We start from the raw sequence: 22,562 nt of genomic DNA on the forward strand, positions 1-22,562 counted from the left end.
CCCCGCCCCGGGCGCGCCGGCGGCGGTGGCGGCTGCGGCTGCTGCGGCGGGAACCCGGAGGGGGTGACACGGTCCCGGGGAGGGGAGATCGGTTCGGATTTGATGTTGATGTTTTGGTTGGTGTTAATGGAGAGATTGGAACCCTGAGATAGCTGGCTGCCAGTGCTGGGGAAAGAAAACAGAAAGGCGCAAATAAGGAAACAAAAAGAGAAAACCAAGTGACAATTCATGTGTTTGTGACGGTGAGGCCTTGGGGCTCAGCACATTAATCAATGCACCTTACTGGGAAGAGCAAAGGAGAAAAAAGCATTAATTAAAGGTCCGAGCTGCATTTACAGAAGTTCAGAACAAACAAGGATTTCCTACTGCCAAACATTTCAGTCATCACACAGGTGCCTCCTTGGTGAGAAGCTGAGCCTGCAGGGACACGGCTCATTAGCTGGAGGTGACTGCAGGGACAAACACCCTGACACACAAATGCTTTGCAGCACAGACAAGAGGTTAAAATGTGCTCAGTATTCCCCTGGTGCAGCTGATCCAGCAGAAGAGGCAGAAGCTCCCCCAGTGCTGCCCTGCACCGGCACCCCGGGTACTTACACAAGAGAGCTGAGGGCCGCAGGACCGAGGTGGTGCTGCTGCCAGGCAGACACCTGCCCCAAGGACAGCATTCCTGGGGAGTTAAACCCCTGCAGGGCAGACAGGTCTGCGCTAGTCAAGGAGTAATCTAAGAGGGGAAAAACAAACAAACAATGAAGTAATGTATAGGGGGGTTTATATATATAACATACATATATAAATAAATGCAAATACAAAGGCTTTCTGCCCAGAACAAAGGCAGCTGATCCAAAGGAATCCAAACGTGAAAACTCTGGGAGCAATCCTGCCAGCCTCACAGGGAGCTTAACAGTACAGATGCCTCCAAATGAAATTCTTTTTTGCATTCTGCTTTCAGTTCCTCCACATTGCTGTCTTGGAGCTTCTTCCAAACCCACAGGTACAACACATTAATGCATTGTGTATATACAGAGGTGTGCACCTTGCAGCAAGACTTGGAATTTTTGAAGAGGTTTGCCTACACGGACATTTCAAAATGAAACAAAAAGGGAAGAATCCATATGAGTCAGGGTGGATCTTGGCCTGAATTCACTGCAGACACCTGGGCTGTGGTTCAGTCCCAGGTGGGAGGTGGCAGCTCCTCAGACAAGACACAGGTACCATTTGGGTTGCTCACGATGCCACAGAGCTCCTGGTCCTACAACCTCCATCCAGACCCAAGTCATGAACAGCACTGGCTGCCCAGGCAGTCACAGGGACTCTGAAAAGGCAGGGCAGGGGCTGGGTACCCAAACCCCTCAGTGACCCGTCAGTGCAGTCCCACTGTACCACATCCCATCCTCCCCTTCCCCACAATATCGCTCCTCAATGTCTGATTAAACTGTCATCTCTGTATCACATAAACCAAAGAAACCCCTTTATGTGGAGCAAGAGAACCCCATACTTTAGAAATACAACTTAAATGGAGCCCGGAGAACTCAATCTATTCCGACCCCAGAGCAGCAGCCGGCCGGTGGCTCTGGCTGCTGCAGGGCTCCCTCACTTCTCACTTCATTCACAGAACTGAAGGTGTTTTCACTCGATCATTATCACTCTTGTTTTCTTTCAGGTTTGAAGACAAAGTCAAACTCTTCTCTGCTTTTAATTGTTTTGTAATAAAGCTCCCTTAAAATAATTTTTGTCTCTTGAGAATGGGACAAAATGTGAGCAGCCAAACTCACTCTGTACTGCCAGGAGAGGAACCAAACATTCCACTTAAGCTGGGTTTGGCTTTGATTTGTGTTTGGGGACATAGGAGTTTTTTTAATAGTATTGTCCTAAAATGCCACCACCATTACAATCTCTCTCTCTCTCTCCTGCGATGAGCCTTTCTTGAACAATCTCCCCCTCCCATCCCCTGACCTGTCTGCTGTGTATAAATTCTGGATCTCCCTAAAATAGCTCATCTTGGGAGGAGAATCCAGGGCCAGCAGGACCCTGTGCTGTCAGAGACTCACACACATCTCTGCCAGAACCTTCCTGAAGACCTCAGGAGTCCCAGCTGCTTCCAGCAGATGAAGCTTCTTAGGCTGCCTTTTTGTTTCATTTCTTCTCAGTTGACACTTCTGCTGAAACTCTGAAACCCCTCACGCATATTTCTGCACAGCTTCAGAAAGGCTTGTCCCAAGATGACTGACCCAAAAAGCCCCTTTCGCAAGACTAAAACTGAATCTAAAAAATGAAGAAAAACTAAAAACTCTGCAGCCCCTCCAGTGACCCAGACATGCACTGAGCCTTCAAAGCAGCCAGGCTTCCAACAACTGCCAAGTGTGGCCCGTGCGAGCACTGGGGATGGAAGTGCTGGGCGGATGGGATTTGTCAGAGCAGACCTGAAGGAAACACTCATAGGAATTCAGTTCCCACATAATTTTTTTCCATTGCAATTACAGCTTTTATGACCATGGACAGTTAACTTCTGACACTTCAGACACATTCTGTGTGGTCACAGGGCTTTGAGGAGGTATTTCTCTGAGGAGTACGTATGTCACTACACAATTAGCTGCACTATTAATTCCCTAAATAATCACATACCTGCTGGCAGTGACAGGAGGCTACCCCTGCTGCACGAGTGACCTGATAGGAGATGAAGTCGTACACACAAGAGCATCTTCTGCACCACAGAAACTCTCACTGCAGTGACCCCCACAAGCAGCACTGGGAAGTTTGTGCCTCTGCAAAATAACTGACCTGAAGCCAGGAATTTTTTTATGGCTTGGTGTGCTCTGCTCAGGTGTCAATTACTGATTAACTGATTGCTGGGAGTTTTAGTATTTTTTTAAATGCCTGGACTGTTTTAGAACCAGTAACTCAGTTGATTCTGGCCCTTCCTCCAGCAATCTGCAGAATACCAAAACAGATTATATAAAATAGGATATTTGCGGAAAACTGATATCCAACGTTTTAATTAAGGACCCAAGAGCTGCAGCTATCCCTTCCAGCTCTGAAGAAAACAACCCCTATCAATCCAGAAAAACAATTCAGGTATTTAAATTTTATCTTAGTCCTTGAACTGCAAAACTGAAATTGTGCTGTAAGTAGTGACTACCCTGAGAATCCCCAGGCGACAATTCAGTTTCAACATCAAATTTCTTTCTGCAAATCTCCTGAAAGGTTCAATCTAATAGAAACACTTCTTAAGTGTGCGAAAACCACTAAAGGCTAAAAGCTTTGCACAAATTATTTGCATTATCAAAGGAAATGGGCTGGAGTTTAAAATCACACCCCAGTGATATCAGCATTTGTCCATTGCGTAGGACACCAGTCCCCATTGCCTTTGCTGCTTCCTGAGATTCCCACTGCAGCCCCTCTCAGCTTTTGGATGTTTCAGCCACCAGCTTACAGGTTATTCTGGGTGAGGGATGCACCCAGCACTGCTTCTGAAACAGCATCCAACTGGACAGAAGGGATGTATCAGGTGAAACTCAGCGTGGCTCTTCTGAGCAGGGACCAGAACAGTTTGCTTTGAACAGCCATTGAACACAAGAGCTGAACCATCTCTGGGGCAAGAGTCAAACCAAGGTCTGCATGTCCACCTAACACACTTCAGCTGATCACCCACAGCAAGTTACTGCTCTGCCCATGACACTGCTCCTGCAGCCCAACTTCTGCACTCCCTGCTTCAGAATTGAGCCCCTCAGGGCAGCTGTGTGCTGCTGCTGCTGCAGGGCAAATACAGCCCCTGGCTGATGGGTGTGAGGAGTGCAGGGTCCCAGTACAGCCCCCACAGCTCATGGGTGCACAGTTCCTCTCCCTGCACCTTCCTGGCTGTGGCACTGCCTGGGACACAGAAAGGGGCTCAGGGCACTGCCAGCTAATGAGCTCATTAACATAAAAAGATACAAGAGAATGTGAGGTGCTTGGCTGGCTAAACTAAAAACTGCAGTGAAAACTTTGAAAGCTAAGAGTAGAGAAAATGTATAAAATACCATCTTTGGGGGGCTGGAATCCCACCACTGCCCTGGTGGATGTCAGACAACCCTTTTGGTGAAGAAATTTTCCTCAATATCCAACCTATACCTCCCGTTGTGCAATGTGAGGCTGCCATTGCCTCATGTTCCATCACTTATTACTTGACCTTCACGAACTACTTTCCCATCCAGCAAACCACTCATCACTCTTACATTACCAAATGCATTCCATCACACCCAGCTTGGATAAAAAGTAGTTTTAAGGTCCTGCAGACAATCAAAGTATCTGAAGAACAGAACTACCAAAGGATCAGCTACTGCCTAAACGTGAGGCACTCACAAGAGCAAGTAGCTACAGGCTCAGTTTTGATGAGTAGGAACTCATTTGAACTGAAGAGGAAAATAAAGCCAGGTGTCACAGAAATGCAGATTTCCTGGACTTCTGACTCACGTGGGTCCAAGTCCCAGCCCCTGACCCCAGCAGGGCTTACCAGTGTTGTAGGCAGTGGGCATGGCCGAGTACACGAGTCCCTGCGGGGGCAGGCTCGGAGTCGTCACCGACACCACAGGGGTGGCCAGGGGCTGCGTGGACTGAGAACTGCTTATCCTTTGGGTATTCTGCAAGGGATGGAAATAACAAACCTTGTGAGACCACAGAGAACAATGAAAAATGCAGTGCTAGGATAACAGGGCATTGCATTCAAATGTGCTGCTTTGCTGTGTCTTTGAGTTAGGAACACATCCTTTTTGTCAGGATTGGTTTTCTAAACAAGCTAAAATATTTTAAGACAACCAAAACGATCTTGGCAAACTGAAATGAAAAATTAATTGAGGGCTCACTGGGCCACTTCCCAAGCATGCAGATTTCAACTGTGTTAGAGTTGTAGGACACACAAAAATAAATGCAGTTTCTTAGGGATACACACAACAATTCTCAGAAGTTCTTAAGTGATTTTAAGAGTTTTAGTCTTATTTTTAAAGAGGTTTTAATGCAGATGGTGAGGTGCAGTTCCACTAGAAGAGATTCTCCCACTTCACAGTTGTTTATCCAATTTTCCAAATTTCAGCTGCCAGTTTTGACACTGTGCTGACTACACCTGTCCTGAAAGGAACACAGAGATCTTCTAAATTTGTGTTGATAAGACTTCAGTGATAAAATAATCTTGCTGTTCCCATGGTTCCTGAGAAACTGAGAGAGTACTTGTTATAATGCAGATATGTTTCCAAGCAAATGACACTGGAGTTCACAAAGAGCAACTGTGCTTTTCTGACAGGGAAAATAGCTAAACTAGATTGTCTCAGATAATCTGTGGGCACAAGTTGGCTTTTTAGTAACAGTCTTTCTTTCCCATATACTGGAATGAACATCTGCAGCAAACATATCACTCAAAATAAGCTCTAACCAAATTTGCTGGATAGAAAATTAATTGAACACTGTGGTGAACAGCACCAGACAGCAAAGCTCCTGCCACAGAACGTTCTGCTCTCCATGGTGGCAACTGCAAATCATCTTGAAAATATGAGGTTCGACACCATTTGGCCAGATACTGTCAAGAACAGAAAATTCTACGTGTTTTTATTTTTCAACAACAGATACTTACTTTTATCTGCAGGATTCTTAGAAATAGCAGCAGTCTCTACATCCTGTATTTCTACAAGGAGCTGGGTTTCAATCTGCTGGTTTTAAAGAGAACCTCTATCTCTGAAAAAGTATTTGCTACAAAAGGAGCAGTTTCTCATCTCTTTGGTAGGGATCCATTTCATAGCTTTACAACGCTGAAGTTTACTCAGTCTTGCAAGTTTCCCTTATTTCAGACACAGGTATTTCAGGATCTGCACCAGTTAACTTTTTTCTCCACTCTAATCTTGAGAGAATGAGCAGCATTAAAAATGCATCATTCCCTTAAAAATATCAGAATGAGCAGGTACAGAAATGGGGCTGTATTCAATTTTAAGCTTAAATTTATGAAGATGAATTGAGGGTTATCAATCTTGTATCTTTCCCATTTAAAGAAAGTAATACATATCACAGCATCCATATTAAAATTAGCCACAGCTTTCACTGGCTGCCAGCTTCTGATCTTTCTTGTGTCTGGCTGCTCTTGCAATTCCCACCTTCGAGCTTCCCAAGGATTATGGGGCTCTTTGGCATTTTTTGCCAAATGCACACACTGGCAGATGTGCCCTCTCTGCTTCAGAGCTCCCAGGCTTCAAAGCTCCAAGTCCCAGAGAAAGTCCCTCTGATTTGCTGTAATTGATCCCTTTAAATCACTTACGTACTTCTGAAAATCTCCCCTAGACCAAGTTTATCTGGCATAAAGAGATGTTATTAGAGCAGATTTTTGTGTCTGTCAGGAATTGACCTTTCTCCAAAGCCTTCTTGGATGGCTGCCTATAAAGTTGGAATTACTGCATAATGGAAAAGTAAAGAGGAATATACTGGGAAACAATCCAGACCAAAGAATTTCCTCATGGGATTGCTTTTTGGGTTTTAAGTGGCTAATAAAGGTATAAAGGTGGTTTTCTGATGTAAATTCTTTCTGAATATAATTCCTGGAACACTCAGCCACACAAAGACACTAAGCAATATTTAGATGTGCCCAATATTTGTTGTCCTTGGAGATTAATGACAAATTTCAGGATTTCTTTTTTTAATCTTTTGAACTGGTGCAAATGTAGCAGGAAGAATTCAGTATCTTTATTTCACGCTACGCTACTGTTGGTAGCTGCTTTTCATATTCAGTGCTCAGCTCCAACCACACAGAGTGTTCACAGATGGGATCTGCTTCCCCACACTGGAATCAGCATCAGACAGAATCCTGCAGGTGTAGCTCGTATTTCTTTACCATGTTTGAGGCAGACACTGCACCTTTCCTTTGTGTGAGTGCTGCTCCTGTCAGGGCTGGTCCCAGTTTTTGGAGCCACTAGATGGCCCACGCCACACATGGGATCCACGTGCGGCTCCATCTGCTGATCCCACACGGCACAGGGCAGGGGGGAATCCCTCAGTCCAAAGGCTTTGGCTTTAATTTCAATTGCAATGATATTTGATTAAGTGCTTTTACACTGAGCTTTTCTTCTTGCACTGAAAACCAGACACTCCCCTGAAGGTAAGAAGAAAGTGGGAGAGCTCTAACTGCTCGACGAGCAAGACATCCCAGTAACACTTAAAAACTTCAATACTGACTTTTAAAAACCATTTTCCCTTACTTTTAAAATACATTTCTCATGTTTAAGGTAAAAATCAACCAGCAGCATGCATTCATCAAGAAATTTGTCTAAATCACTACATTTTCCATGCTTTCATGCAATTAGAGCCTCATATTAGCAACAGGTCCATGTTCAACAACAAATCAAGGTCTGCAATAGGTTGATTTATTTCTCTGTGAATCTGACACAGCATCTTCTGCCTGGTTTGTGCCACAGCAGCCAAACAATTTGCAAATCGCTCTAAAAATAAGTTATGAATTATTTTAGCCTTACGTTAATTTTCCAGACAGAATGCCAAATGTTAAAAACTTTGGGGAAAGAAAAATTGAAAACACACAAATCCCAAGAGTTTCCTTTTAAAAGCAGAATATCCTTCCACTGGAAAAAAGGTAGAATTATTCACTTGCAATTCTCTCCTCCTTTTGGTAAACAGGGAACACCCCTGTGGTTTGATAATCTCACGCAGGATGAAATAATTCTAACCTCCAAAAAGGTGACCTCACCAGCAATGATGTCATCTCCTTGAAAGGAAGAGAAGTAACACAGGGCTGGTGTTACAATCTGAAGAACTTCACAAGTGAAGCCACTTTCTAAAAACATTCCAATAATTTAGGGGATGGAAAGTGATTATTTGTATTTCATACAGAAGGCAGTACAAATCCTATATACATGGACAGTTACTTTGTAAGGCTCTTTTCCAATGTTCCCTCCAAGAAAAACAGAAACATTTTCAGGAAAAAAAAAAATAGAAGTTTACAAATGGCAAGTGCTGACTTTGGATGTGTTTTCAACTTGAATTGGTCTAGTTTTGAGTTTGATAAAACAAATGTATTTTTGTCTGCTACCAAGGGAACACTGGAATTATTTAAAATATGTAATGAAACTACAGTTAAAAAGCTGTAGTGAAAGACATTTCCAGCATCTTGCTGTCTCTCAGCAAACAGCAGCCCAAACTCACCAACTCCAATTCATCCTCCTCCGACTGTACTCAGCAAACAAGAGGGATAACATAGTTACTAAAAATAGCATTGCTTTCAAATGAAAGAAAAAGTCACGTTTGTGCTTCAGGATTTTGATTCATTTTAATTAATAATGTGTGTTTGCCACCTGATTCTGTAGATAATACTGCTAGAAATGTAATACTTCATGAAATTCGTGTCACATAAAACCTGCTGTACAGAACACTGGCTTTGGGGAAATTGGTGCAGCAAGAGCTTGGTGACCCCAAGGACACGGCTGCACATGTGGATGTGCAGCACAGCAGTCTCTGGCTGCACTGATCCAGTAAGCCAGCTCACCAACAAAATACTTTTCACATACAACCATCATTCCATGCCAGCATCTACTCTGAAATCTCCTAACTCCCCCAAAAACACAGACAAGCCCAAAGCTGAATATGATGTTGTTCTTCAGAGCACAACAGTAAATAGGTGCTGTGCACCACTAACATCAGAACTGCATTACTGTTCCTATTTCTAATTAACAGTGCAATTTCCACTGTAATAATCAGCCAGTATACTTCCTATCTGTCCTACACTTCAGTATTCCTAGAAAAACCTTTTTTTTTTTTCAAGAATCATTACTCTGAGGCTAATTATAGCTTTTGTTACTTGGATTAATTTGGTATTATTCATCATGAGTACCAGTAACAAATGTAAGCACTTGTGGTAGCTTAAAAACAAATAGGAATTATACAGAGAGTACTTGTGTTGTTTATATCCTGCTCCTCCTGGTTATGGCCCATTCTTCCATACACAGAAAACATCCACAGAGACGCTGACAATTTCTACATGGCAGCAAAAGACTAAGACCAAAGGATTTGGCCAAGTAAATTAAAGGAAAAACAGAGTAATGCTTCCTGCAAGACCTGTTCTGGGCTTGAGGCCGTGGTTGCCTCATGGCTGACACGAAACTCGTGTGCTATTCCCAGCCTGGGTGGACAAACATTGCTGCCCAGATGCCAAAGTGCAGAGCAGCACTGCAGAGCATCTCAGTGCTCTTTGATGGCCTCGCTGAAGACATGACAGCTCCGCAGGACAGCCAAGGTCACGTTCCCTGGTGCCACATCAGACCAGTGCTGCTCTCAGCCCTTCCTCACCACGGAAGCTGCACTTCACATCCCACAGCCGTTACGACCCGGGAAATACAGGTACAAAATGTGCTTTAGGGCACGTTAATAGAGTTCACATCATCAATGAAGATCAGCTGTTCCTCCACAGAATAATGGATAACCCTTTTTAAAACCCACATCCTCCAAACCACTGGAGTTCTCGGTACCAAGTCAGAGGGATGTCAGATCAAGACACCAAAGACCCCGGCCCTGTCTCTAGGATTGTGCCACGTTTAGGTCAGGCTGCTATTTTACACCTGTAAAAATTCCTTACAAATTTAACTTCTCCCCAGGTCATAATTCGTACTTTTGAATTTCATCTTTTGAGTTGAGTGGCATTTCAGAATACAAACACCCCTCTATTCCTACACCCTATGATAAGCAGGTGAGACGGTTTCTCCCTGTGCATGTGGGCAGAACACCCATTTTCACAGCCAGACTCAGAACAAATGTTTTAACTCACCAGTGGTGGCATCATGCCCTTGCTGGAGGGTGGGATGACGACACGGAGGTCGGGTTTGCGGTTGTTCATGCCAAGATTTCCTCCTCCTGGTGGAGGTGGGGACTTTGTAGGCATGACTTTGCCTAGGCCATTCCCACCACCACTGGTACCAAGTAGACTTGGTGAAGCTCGGGAATTCACAAACCCATTTCCTGAAAGAGGAAAAACAAATGGGCTGTAAGACGGAGGAGAAGGACAATACAAAATTTTGGTGCTCATGTACCAGTTATGAAATATTTATTTCGTAAAACTTCCGATAACAAACTTCCCACAAGGGGCTGTGTATTGAACAATCGAATGAACACAAACCACTCTCACCAGAGGATCAATATGTAAAGGGAATATCACTCCAAGGGCACACTGTGGCTGCTTAAATGCTGAGAAGAGCAAATTGCCAAAGAACTATTTCTAATAACATCCATTGTGTTTATTTTGCCCTTTGAAGCTCCTTCAGGCTGAGCCTGCAGAAAAGTTAAGGTTTTGCACAACCCCACTTGGTCCCCACCCCGACAGAGCATGGACTACACTGAATTGTTGCCTGTGAGAATAAAAGATCAGCTCCCAAAGTCTCTGTTTCTAAAATTTACATATTTTTCATATACATCCAAGATCTGTAGGACTCATTTCAGCATCAATATTTACTGTCTGATTATTGTATTTAGCAACAATGAGGGGAACAAATCCTTTCCCTTCAAATTAATTCCAGATATACACATTGCTTATGCCCATAGGTTTATTTACAAAGTCTTTCTCCTTACTCCTGGTACTCATTTTAAGTGGAATTAGACAAGCCAAAGCCTACAGATCCAGGATTCAGCCCTGAAATCTCCAGAAGCTGAATATGCTCAAGGTAGAGGCCTCAGCTTACAATCAGAACTGATCAGAAAACAGTACCAAGGCAGCAAATCAGTGAAGTGCCCAGTATTCTATTTTCCCATCCTGACAGAAGCACCAATCATGTTAACCAAAATATATTTCTCAGAAAAAATGTTAAAGCCACATTCCAATCACAGAATCATATTTATAGCAACAATTCCCAAAATACACAAACCTTATTCAGCTGCAAACAGAAGAAAAGTTGTTAAGGAGAATTTTGCAACAGGCAACCCCATAGTTTACCCTACAGAACCTGTGTGTGTGTATAAATAAACATAAAAAATTCATAGTAAGATTCTGTTTGCATTAACACTGCAAGTCTGAAAGCAGCTTTTATAGGCACAATCAGGGAAAAGTCTATGAGACAAAGTTCACTGTGTGGGAAATTCTCTCCTAATCGCCCGTAGCGCCACGCTGGCATGAATTTTGCATTATTATTCTAATTTGAATAGGCCCCTATGCCCAATCCAATTTTATTGCATTAAATACATATTAATCTAAAAGCAATTAAAATAAGAAAGTTGTCAGTGTCACATTCTACCTTCTTTAGCAACATTTTTAATGCCTTTAATAGCACAGCAAGAAGGAAGAATAGCAACATGTATGAGCAAGGGCACAAAGCTTCATGAAGGTGCCTGGTACTACCAAGATACTCAGCCAAGGCACACTAAGAACCTCGATGGGAATTCACCAGGATCCTAGTGAGGAAGCCTCCTCAGGATTTACTCACTATGTGGATTTCCCACTGTGCCAAAAGCCTGACCATACATGGATGATCTGATATATCCCTTGAGTTTTCCAGGGTTAACAGAGCAAGGAGGAGTTATTCTAATTTAGTACTTTCCTGAAGCATTTGTATAGGAGGTATGGGAATATGACTTTTAACTCTGAAGTTATGGGGAAAAGAAGGAACACAGCAGAAAATAAAGTTTTTAATGTCAGCATTCTTCTTTCTGTATTAAAAACCACAGCAAAAACTCATTTACTCATTTTGTGATTAAAGGATCTACATTCCTCAGCAGGTAACAGCAGAATTTATTCAGATGCTTCTAGGTTAGTGATAAAATTTAGGTGGAGTGGTTGAAAAGTTGGGCTGGAGATGAGAATACACACTAGGGCTAAATATACTCTTGACTCGTAGGAGAAAACTCTCCACAGCTGGGTCACATGGAAAAACCAACAAGCCAAAAGGAGAAATTAAGTTCTGTGCTACCCTTAAGGTTCCTGAAATGGAGACAGTTTTTGCAGAATCATGATTTTGTTAACACAGTAATGCATCAATTCCTATCCATTATAAATGAGTGCAGTGTGAGGTACAGCCAGCCTGCAGAGCATCAGATTGCCAGAGACATCCTACACAATGGACAGGGAAAAAGCTAAACGGATTTGGAAAGAGATGCTAGGGAGGAAAAATATTAGAAAATGGCATACTTTTCACCAAATTATATCTGAAACTTTGTTATGGTACCTCCCATTTTCAGCAAAAATGCCAGAACATTTAAAGAACTTACTGTTATACCAGAAGTAAAATCTGGGCTTTAACGTGATAATAAATAGCATTTTATTACCCACTGGGGCTGTCAGTGTTACCTTTCCATGGCAGGGCTGTGGAGTTCTGAGCAGAGTTTAAGCTGCCCAACAATCCCACTCTGTACGAACAATGGGGTTCTGTGCTGCACTTTGGGCCATCCTATGATACCATTTCCTGTCCTCTGGTTCAAGTATTTCGGTAGCCCGTGTGTTAAATCTGGACAGTGTCTTTCTTCCACACCCAATCCAGTCATTTCCTGAGCCCTTATTCCAGGGCTCTGCCAAACCTTCAGAAACATTTCATGCTTTTAGTGGTGCTGTCAAAAACAACGAACTCCCTGCCACTGCCTGCTCTGCGCAGCATCAGGCGGCAGGAGGGCAGAGTCAAAGCATTTCTTCTGACAAAAGGCTGAGCACTTCTTAAAAGGAGTGTTTAAAATATATTAAAAATGGGAGAAACAACAACGAAAAATATCTTAAGTGTGCAATACTCTGGGTATTAATCCAATAGCAGCCCTTTGTGATAAAGAGCTGGCACTGAACATTGAGCAAACACTGGAGTGTCTGTATCGATCATCTGACGGATCATATGCTGGGACTGCAATAAGAGTGCAGAATATTCATTTTTAGTATGAAACTTCAAGCCTTTTTCCTTTTAATAATCTAATAAGAAAATCAAATTACCAGTTAAGAGTGAAAGGATAACTAAATGTGTGGTATTTCTTAGAGCAAGGTCAGGAGCCAGAAAAAGATAATGAGTACAGGATGATGCAACTACACGGCCCTTTGCCAAACCGAGGCCTTAATAACCCCATAAATTCTACTTACTATTTCATATAATACAGAAATTGTTTCTACCCTACCCACTATAGATCTTCCCCAAAGACAATACTTTATGTTTAAAAACGTTTTCAAACTGAAAACGGAAACAGACTATAATATCCTACATATGTGTAAAAATACAACCGTTTTTACTCCCAAAGGAAGAGTTTTATTTAACTCTAATTCCTTAAAACAGACGTGAAACCATGTTCAAAACAGTCCTTCGGAAAACAGACACCAATGCAAATATAAGCTCTCAATTATATGAATCATAATTTAATTAGATTTGATGATAACAAACCCTGCCAACGTACATTAGACTGCTTCTTGTTTAGTCAGAAAGTGTTTACTTTTGAGGCAACTTCTTTTCTGAAGTGAAATGTTACAACCCACCCATGATACCAACTGGATATTCTGCCTTCAGAGACATAATACAGCTTAATCTCATTTACTGTCCTGCAGCCCAAGACACAGCATTCAATTACATGAGCCAGACTCATATTTCACTATATAAATCACATCAGCTGAAACAATGAACACACGTGGCTGGAAAGTACTCCATGTACTTATTACTACTCAAGGAATAAATTATAGGCATTGATGCCATTAATTTTTTTTTTTTTTTTTTTTTTTTTTTTTTTTTTTTTTTTTTTTTTTTTTGGTGGTTCACTTTGGAAAACCGAACCACCAAAAGATAAATATCATTGAAATAACTGAACAGTTATACACAGTTTTGGAATAACTGTGGGCAAGCAGCTAAGCCATGTAAGATTAAGCAAAAATCAGGATTGTAATAACTAAATATTTATGCCTCAAGTGACATCATAAAACCCAACAGACATCACACAATTAGAAGTAAACTGAAAATTGTGTTTGCAACAAGCCATTGATTCACAGGGCATCAGAAGGCCAGATAAAATCTACTCAAGGAAAACATTTACATGATGAACCTTGGGCAAAGGGACATATTGCAAGTAAACCCAGCAATAGCATTTCTGAGCATTAGTTGCTCAATTTGTTTACTTTGGGGTTTAGTATAACAGATTCAAGCAAACATAAATTAAAAATAAAATGCAAATGAAATTAAAAACAGCATATGCCATTCCTACCATTTTCAGCTTTGCACAGCAATCACTGCTGATTCTACCACCATTTCAAAAAGCTCAAGTTCTATATTAGCTTTGGAAAGAATTTACTGTAATATCTCAAGGAATCTGAAATACATGTATTTTTACTGATCTTTACAAATAAATATGTCAGATAATACTATAATTAGAATTAAAATATACCTTTGATAGTAATATATGGTCTTGAAACATGTCTAACATGTAAGATTTATGCTTCTAAGGCAGTACTTTAGATATTAAAGGCAGCAAAAAAGAAACACACATGACTAAATGTCAAGAGAATGCTTAGTCATGTTACAGAACTTAAAAAAAAGGTTATTTCCCAGGTTGTTGGAAATTTTCTTTTGCCTACAGCTACATAAAAGGAGAAAGAATTTTCAAGGATATTTAGAATTTAAAGGGGTGGTTATTATTCAGAATGCAACAGCAAACCTAAATAAAGGCATATTGCTCTTGTATCTGAGTGAAACATCAGCAACAGCAACTGGAAGTCTTTTAGGTCTTTTGTCGATTAACAGATTACAGTTTATTACATCAGTTTACTTCCTAAACTTGCCAATTTCTATGTCTCTATACAAAGCCAATGTAAAGAATGGCAAAGAAAGGAGGAGAGAAATGGTGTTTAGAACAACTGGAGATGTGGCAGTGTATCCTGGGCAAGGGGACATTATATAAATGTTGAGACTTACTTCAACCCAGCTGGGAGACTAATAATTTGTTCTCTGTATGGCAAATTCCAACCAGAATTGTCACGTACCTCTCAGTAAATCAGAAATTATGGTAAGATAACAAACACACATAGCAAGATACGAAATTTCGACTAAAACCTCATATCATGCAGACGGGTGGTTTCCAAGGAGAAAGAGCTACAGTTAAAAAAAAAAAAAAAAAAAAAAAAAAAAAAAACAAATACTTTCTTTCTTCAACCAGCATGTTTTCATGCTGATTTCAGCCAGTCATTTCTTGTGAGCTGATTTAATCAGAGAGTGATGGATGGATCAGCCTTTGTTATGTGCTGACAACGTCCAGCAAAGGAAAAGGGTTCAGCTCACACCCTGTGAAACAGCTGCTCTGCAGCCCACTCCCTGAACTCCTTTACCTTCAAGAGAGCCTGGAAGCTGTAGGAGTGAATAGACTGGTCTTGTGTTCCTCAGGGATCCTTCAGACCCTTCCTTGGAGAAGGGTGAAACCCTGACTGTTGTATTGACCTGTGTCCTCTCAAAGATCAGAGCAAGGCAAGCCATGATGCCTGGACACTACTGACAGCACAGAGCAGGAACCTTCGTGTGCTGCATTTAGCAGCAGGTGAGCAAACATTCTGAAGTCACACCCCTTTCCATACAGCTGGGAAGTGAGGGGCTCTGACTACTTAAAGACTACTTGGGACAGATCCTACCTGTCTCACTGAAGAGGAAGCACAGACCAGAAATACCATCAGGAAAGCACAGCCTTAAGCAGAAACATGTTCAGTGTTCATTTACAGCTGCTTTCCTAAGGTGGTCCTCTCCCACAGGGCCAAGCCTTGTAGCTGATGCAGGTGAAACAGGCTGGCAAGGGGACATTATATAAATGTCAGAGTGGGGTAGAGGCAGAAGAAATTTGCATTCTTAAGGAAGAGGCTGATAGCATCAATGCAGAACATTTGCCTGAAACTGCAAGAGGTGTTTTTCAGGAGTTATTTGAATACTCCTCACTGGAGTGTCTCTCATTTCACAAACCAAACACAACCAGAAAGGTGTGCACAGAGAGCATTCCTGTTATTGAAGCCTCTGGTGCACTCCGGAATTGCAGCGTATTCAGACTTGTGCAAGACCAAGCTCAAAGATTCTTTTATCCTCAGACACACACAAAAAGCTTCCCCCACCAGCCAAGCCCTCAAGACAAAGGGAACCATTTACAGGTGTGGCTTTTCACAGTCCTGTCTTGATCCCTTTCCGGCACCTCCAAGCAGTTTACAGCTGTGTGCAAGCTGTCAGTGGCACCTCTGCAAAATCCCTCCTCAGGCCAGGATAAAAGACCACACATGATCTAGACTGACTCTCAGTAGAAATCCAGCAGCTCACAAGACACAGCTTTTCAAGCAGGTATATCGTTCAGTTCTACTCCAAAGAAAGTACGTATTCCTGAGGTTACTTCACATTCTCAGAACCTGAAGATTAGTGAGGACATTAGGGAAGATACAGCTCTGGAACAAAGAGGAGAAGTTCAGTACCCAAGCAGACCAGGGTATCCATTTATCCATTGTCTTGATGGTAGAAATGTAAGAGGAAAGACAATTTCTTTTTCTTTTTTCTTCTTTTCCAAAAGATTAACTGTGTCCATAATCTGCATTACTGACCAGAAAGGCTACTTCAGTGACACAGGAATGTACAGATGGAAAATACTGTGACTTTGGGAAGCCATAAACAGCCTCCACTTCCAACAGTTCTGTAAGAATCACCTGGAACTAGGAAGAACTTAGGGTTTATGGTTTTCATGCAGCCCTGGCAATGAAAACCAGCTAAGATTCTTGGCATGGTTCTGGCTCAATGCCACATGTGAAAGGTGTGGAAGAAAAAGTAAAGACTGAATAACTGTGGTGGTACTTCTGAGCTTTTCTGATTCTCAGAGTCCTCAAGGATGGGACAAGGTCACTGAAGTGCATTTCACTGGCAACCTGTGGATGATTCATGGGATGATACCAATCTACTGGAACACAGCAAAGTGGAACTCATGGCAAACTGGAACATCATCCATGGATCCATCCGCCAAAGAAACTCTCCCTTGTATCTGGGCACCTGAGGCTGTACTCTGCCTAAAGTGTTCCCCACATCCTGGTGACACGAGACTCTGGGGCACATTTGATGGCCATCACAAACTGAACAGGGTTTAACAGTGACCGGGAGCAACAGGATCATCACAGTGTTCTAGCTCAGAAACATTTGATCTCACTAACAGAAAAAATAAATTAGCTCTAGAGCAAACTCTGTTATAATGCTGGACATTTTTCCCCTCTCAAAACTGGTATATTTGCCAAGTAAAAATTTTCAGCAAATGTTTTTTATGTGGTGGGTAGAATTTTAAAAATATTACAAAATGAAAATGCTTTTTCAGAGTTATGACAGCTGCATGTGAAGTAAGCTCTCAGTATTATAAAGTGATCACAAAATTTTCTGTTCTGGATATAAAAAACCACCTACCAATCTTTGCTACAACACGCAGATATTTTTACTCAAAGTTATTTTCCACAGAAAAACTGTTAAGTTGGCAGATTGACTGCTAAAGCAAATCATTTCCATTCCAATCAAGTTACACAGGACTTGAGAAAAAGACTCATGTGAACTCAGTATGAGCCATTTTATGCAACATCTTTGTTTGAACTGGGTCCCAAATAAGCAAGATAACCTTTACTTGCTTGTTACTAAGAGATAAAGGCATATAAGTGTCTTTCAAGGAAATGAGAACAAAATCTCAGATGCTCAAGAACTTCATAATACTGAAGAAGATGGGTTTTTCCATTATTTATTTATAAGAGAATATCTGGGAATATGGATATGCCAGTACTCTATCTTTACCTCTGACATCACTTCTATAAATTGAAACTGCAAATTTGGCACGTGACCTTTCACTACATCCATAGGAGAATTCTCCACTCCTGAGAAGTTTAAAAAAAAAACCCTGGAAGCTAAAAGAAGAAAATAGATTTTTAAAAAGTGAACTCTACAATAAATGCAGCAAGAAACTAAAACCATTATTGTCTGCAGACATAATTAACACAAGATACATTTCAACAGCAGCTGTCAAGCTTAAGTTGACAGCAGATTTAGTCAATCTGGTTACGTACGACTTCTTGATTGTGGTTGTAACTGAGAAGGTTCCTGTGCACCTGTCAGTAGTTAAAGAGTTCTTATGCCATAACTTACAGCAAGTGGAGCTCTGACAACTCAGGGTACCCCTCAGATTTAGCATTCTGGTGTTAACCAGGTATTTGAATTTCACTAGAGGTACTTAGAGATGTTCCCCTGTTCTTGTACAGTCACAACTCTCACTTGTATGACAAACCTTTCTAGAAGTGAGTGGGTACATGTATAACATCTTGGGTGTGATGTTCTGCAAGTAAGAGATAAGTGATGCATTTTGACTTTTTACATAAACTATTAATAAATGCAAGGAGGAAAACATTTTACTGCATTAAATATGTTCCCCAAGCTGCCATAACTGGGCACTTCTAGATACCCTATAGATACCCTATAGCAAGCACTGTAACCACTGCTTTATTTGCTTATTGAAGGAAGGAGTCTTAAATCTGAAGCTGCTGCTACTAAAGCCTGATTTTGGAAAAGAGGCCTGAAACAGCCTGATAATAAACTTATTTAGTCTGACTCAAAAAATTCCATGGAAATCAACATCTGACCTCTACGGTTTCTAAAAATAGTCATCTTTTTTCAACTGAGGAAGTTTCCTCCATTTAAAATCTTGCTTACCTGATGGAAACCACTCTTTAATATTTCATATCTTTGCTGCACATAGCCAAGGAATGGATAAAGAGTGGAAAGTCAATCCTGTGCTTTCAGCCTTGGAGAGCTGCAGCATTTTTTACTCATCAATTCAATTGCCTGACTTGATGTTCAAAGAACTTTTTCCCAGCTGCCACACTAAGTAGCCAGTGGGCAAACACCGAAAGGTCAACAGTTGCTTCTCTAATTCCATGCTATGAACACTTCCCAAGGGGAGTTAGGTGTGTTTGCAAAACTGACCTTCAGCCAGCACGACTTCCAATGGCACAGAAGGAATGTGACCAAAGTGGCTGAACTATCATTTATTTTGCCTGTCTGTGACACGACACATTTCAGTGGGTGCCTGCCCCTCTATCAGAGCGCTAAATTTTGTTTAGGGGAGACAAAACATTATTGAAATGAAAAAGTGCTATAATACATTTTTACTGAAGACCAAAAAATACTGTGGATTTGATTTTTGGCAAGATCTCTAATTTGTTTTCAAAAGAAATTCTGATCATCATCCAAAATTAAGACAGACCCTAGCTATCAGTTTCCAAGATTTATTGCTTTCTTCATGTAACTGCTAGAAAATGAGTATTAAGATACACATGGCAATACAAACAATACAGTCTGTATTTGCTTCATTCTGATTGGCACCACAACCAGCAGCAAATATCCAGGTCCTGCAAATACTAAAGTTGAGAACTGAGCTGAGTTGCCTTTAGTGCAATAGTTCAGATTTGGCAAACATAAAATGTTTTTAGAATGCTGTAATTCTAAAATGTGTACCTGTAGAGATGTGTAAATGTACCTGTAAATGTGTAAATGTGTACCTGTAGAGAAACACAAAAGCAGGAGCAGCATGCTACTACTGAAAACCACTAAAATAAAAAAGGCAAATATTACTGAAGTGGAAAGGGCACAGCAGTAAAAAGCTAAATGCCTGATAATAATTTATAGAACTTGACAATAACAGTGCAGCCAAAAAAATTACAACCTTTTTTCTTTCCCAGCCACTTTTTCAGAAGAGTCAAAATTAAAAATTGCTTTTGAATAACTGAGAAACTAAAACCACAATACTATTTTTTATAACAAAGATACAATACTGCACTTACCCACTGGACTGGTACCAGCTCCATTTGGCACTGAGAGATCAGTTGTCCCCAGCATTCCACCTAATCAAAATAATCCAGAGCATTAAACTCACTTGCCCCATTACAGTATTGTGTAATGCTGTATGTCAAAACTTAAGCTGTGAAAAGGCACTGAAACCACTGAGAACTCGTTACTTGGGAGGGTTTTTGTGGGCTCTGATACAAAACCGCCCGGGGGTGTGGAAGGAAGGCGCAGCAGCAGCGAGAGCTCACCTGCGTTGCCGGTGCTGGGCGGTCTCTGTGGGGCCCCGGGGGACACGTTACGGTGCAGGGTGCTCTGGGGTGGGGACAGCATGGTCGTGTCCGTGAGCGAGGAGCTGGCAGCCAGGGATGGGGACACCAGGGAGCTCCCTGGGTTGCTGTAGGTTAAAGTGTTGGGATTGGACACTGGAACAGTCACCGACATGGAGAAGTTCTGGGCAGGCAAGCCAGGCTGCAGGAGAGAAGATGAGGAACAACAAGACAATGCCATTAGCATTAACTGTGTTTGCAGAAACAGCACATTATATAAATCCACAGTTACATCAGTTTGTTGGGTTTTATTAAAAGAAAGTTAATTCTGTTAGTTTTTAAACTCTATTAAACATACAATTTTAAAACATCCATTTGTGGTAAAGTACGGTGTTAAATTCTTTTACATCACATAATTACAGTTCCAAAGAATTATTCAAATTTCTCAAATATGTAACATTCAAACAGAAAAAACTGAAAATATTCATATGAATTCACAAGATCATAAATACAACAAATTTAACCGTTAATTTGGATTATTACAAAACAATGACAAGCTAAACATGTCTACAAATCAATGAATTGTTGCACCTTCAAAATGTAAGCATAAACATGCACATTACAAACAGTTATCACACAAAAAATAACAAGTTAGTAATAACATTTTCTAGTAATAACTTTGTCAAAATATTGCTACTAATCTCTAAGACTTTGTTTTTCAACAGACTAGAAAAATAAACAGAGCTTTAGAAAGTCACAAAGTTCAGTAATTTGAATTTAAACATTTCAGGTTCCACAAACCCCTGCTTGAATACCCACTCCATCTTTGCAAATCTCGTTTTTTAAATTCTAGTTTTTACAGCGCTATTTAAAATGCAACTGTTTTTCTGTAGTATGTATGTTTGTTATTCAACAGCTTTTGAACCAAAAGCTGAGCTGCCTGCCATCTATGGTACTCATTTGGTCGTGACTAACTTCTTTGGCCTTTGTCTCATTCCTATCCTTTGACAGTGATGGGTTTCTGAAACAAAAGGGACTATTTTCTTTCACAACTCTCATAATTACTGGAAACAAAACCATGACAAGTACAATTTAAGGGTAAAAACCCAGTAGTATTTATTGACAGAACAGAGAGATGATAGTTGTGATTAAGAGGTCAAAGGCAAATGACCAACACACATGACCTAGCAAGTATACTTTAAAAAATGCAATTTCATCATGTGTAGCTTAAAAATCACTTAGAATGATACTTCTGCACGAAAAGTTAAATACAAGAAATGTAACAGTAACGATACTAATTAGAAGAGCAGAATATACTCTCTACAAGAAACAAAATCTCTTACTAACGAGAGCCAACAACAATGCCCCTACTGACGCATTCTAAGAATAATCATCAATTTTTGGCACAGATGGGAAGGAAAAAGTAATGAAGTAGAACAAGGTAATGCTAGCAAATCATTCACAGTATCTAACCAATGACAAGCCCTACTGGCGCTTGTTTTCAGGGGAAACTACTTGAAACTTCACAGTATCTACCAAAACCAGGGTGTTTTTACACAGCATGCTGTCAAGCAGCTCAAACTAAACTGGAAATACCTGAAGCATGCTGAACACACTGCTAGGAGGTAACAGCTGGAACATTTTTTCTGTAGGTTTCTCAATACAGAACGAGTAAGTGACAGCCTCCCCCCACACCTTACAATAAAGGCTGCCTGCCCATCTATGGTGCTCATTTGGTTACGACCAAATTCTTCACGCTTTGCCTCATTCCTATCCTTTGACAGCAATCAGTGCAGGAGAACAAGAGAAGCTGTGTTCTTATACAGCCCCAGAAGTACTGGAAACAGAAACATAATTGCTCAAATTTAAGTTACAAATACATAGCTGTACCGCTAAAAAATAATGTTGCCTTCTTTATTTACACTGATGTCCACACAAACATTTAGGCTCTTCACCAAAAACCCATTTAGCTGTAACATACTGAGAGATGAGACCTGAAGATGTCTCAACACAAAAGTGTTGGATACCAAAATCTTCAAAACAAAGCAAAACCCAAAAGATTTCGGCTTTATTCAAGCGTAAGGTGCTAACAGAAGTGATGCTGGGTGTCATGACTGTCAGTTTGCTGTTCAGTCCCCAGAGGAGGTATCTCTTATGCTCTGAATGATGAAATGATTTCCAATATCAGCAAGTCATTTGGACACACTACTCAAGTGCCCCAGGGTCCGTGCAGATTAACTCACCCAGTCCATCTCTTTTAATTGCTACAAGATTTGCCATCTTAAAGTATTCAAAGGCTGTGGCAAAGCTCTGTATTAGTTTTCTTAGAAAATACTTAGTAATACTCAACACTAACAGGGTTTTGTAGGTGGAAATTAAATGTCATCATGAACACCTCCACAAAAAACATGCAATATTTCCACTCCTTTTATCCCCAAACTGAAGTTCTGGAGCCAAGTGACTTATGGCTGCACACTGGATTGGCACTTGGGAGAAAATTTTCTAATATTTTTCAGTTTTC

The 22,562-nt window shown here is 41.0% G+C and overlaps 1 protein-coding gene across 6 annotated transcripts in view; it reads right to left on the minus strand.

Annotated features, from left to right (window-relative positions):
• MEF2A (myocyte enhancer factor 2A) overlaps positions 1-22,562 on the minus strand; it is a 75,294-nt gene that overhangs the window by 3,694 nt on the left and 49,038 nt on the right. For 3 of the 6 annotated variants that reach the window (XM_017736627.1, XM_017736618.1, XM_017736633.1), the window contains exons 5-11: positions 20,024-20,243; positions 19,772-19,831; positions 9,785-9,975; positions 8,170-8,193; positions 4,493-4,619; positions 598-724; positions 1-165 (exon numbers count right to left, since the gene is read on the minus strand). In XM_017736627.1, the coding sequence (XP_017592116.1) occupies positions 1-165; positions 598-724; positions 4,493-4,619; positions 8,170-8,193; positions 9,785-9,975; positions 19,772-19,831; positions 20,024-20,243 (914 nt within the window). The remainder of the gene's footprint in view (positions 166-597; positions 725-4,492; positions 4,620-8,169; positions 8,194-9,784; positions 9,976-19,771; positions 19,832-20,023; positions 20,244-22,562) is intronic. The other 3 variants (XM_017736647.1, XM_017736638.1, XM_017736643.1) reach the window with 1 other exon arrangement.

Source organism: Corvus brachyrhynchos, unplaced genomic scaffold (genome assembly GCF_000691975.1).
Source record: "Corvus brachyrhynchos isolate BGI_N302 unplaced genomic scaffold, ASM69197v1 scaffold200, whole genome shotgun sequence".
Lineage (NCBI taxonomy): Eukaryota > Metazoa > Chordata > Aves > Passeriformes > Corvidae > Corvus > Corvus brachyrhynchos.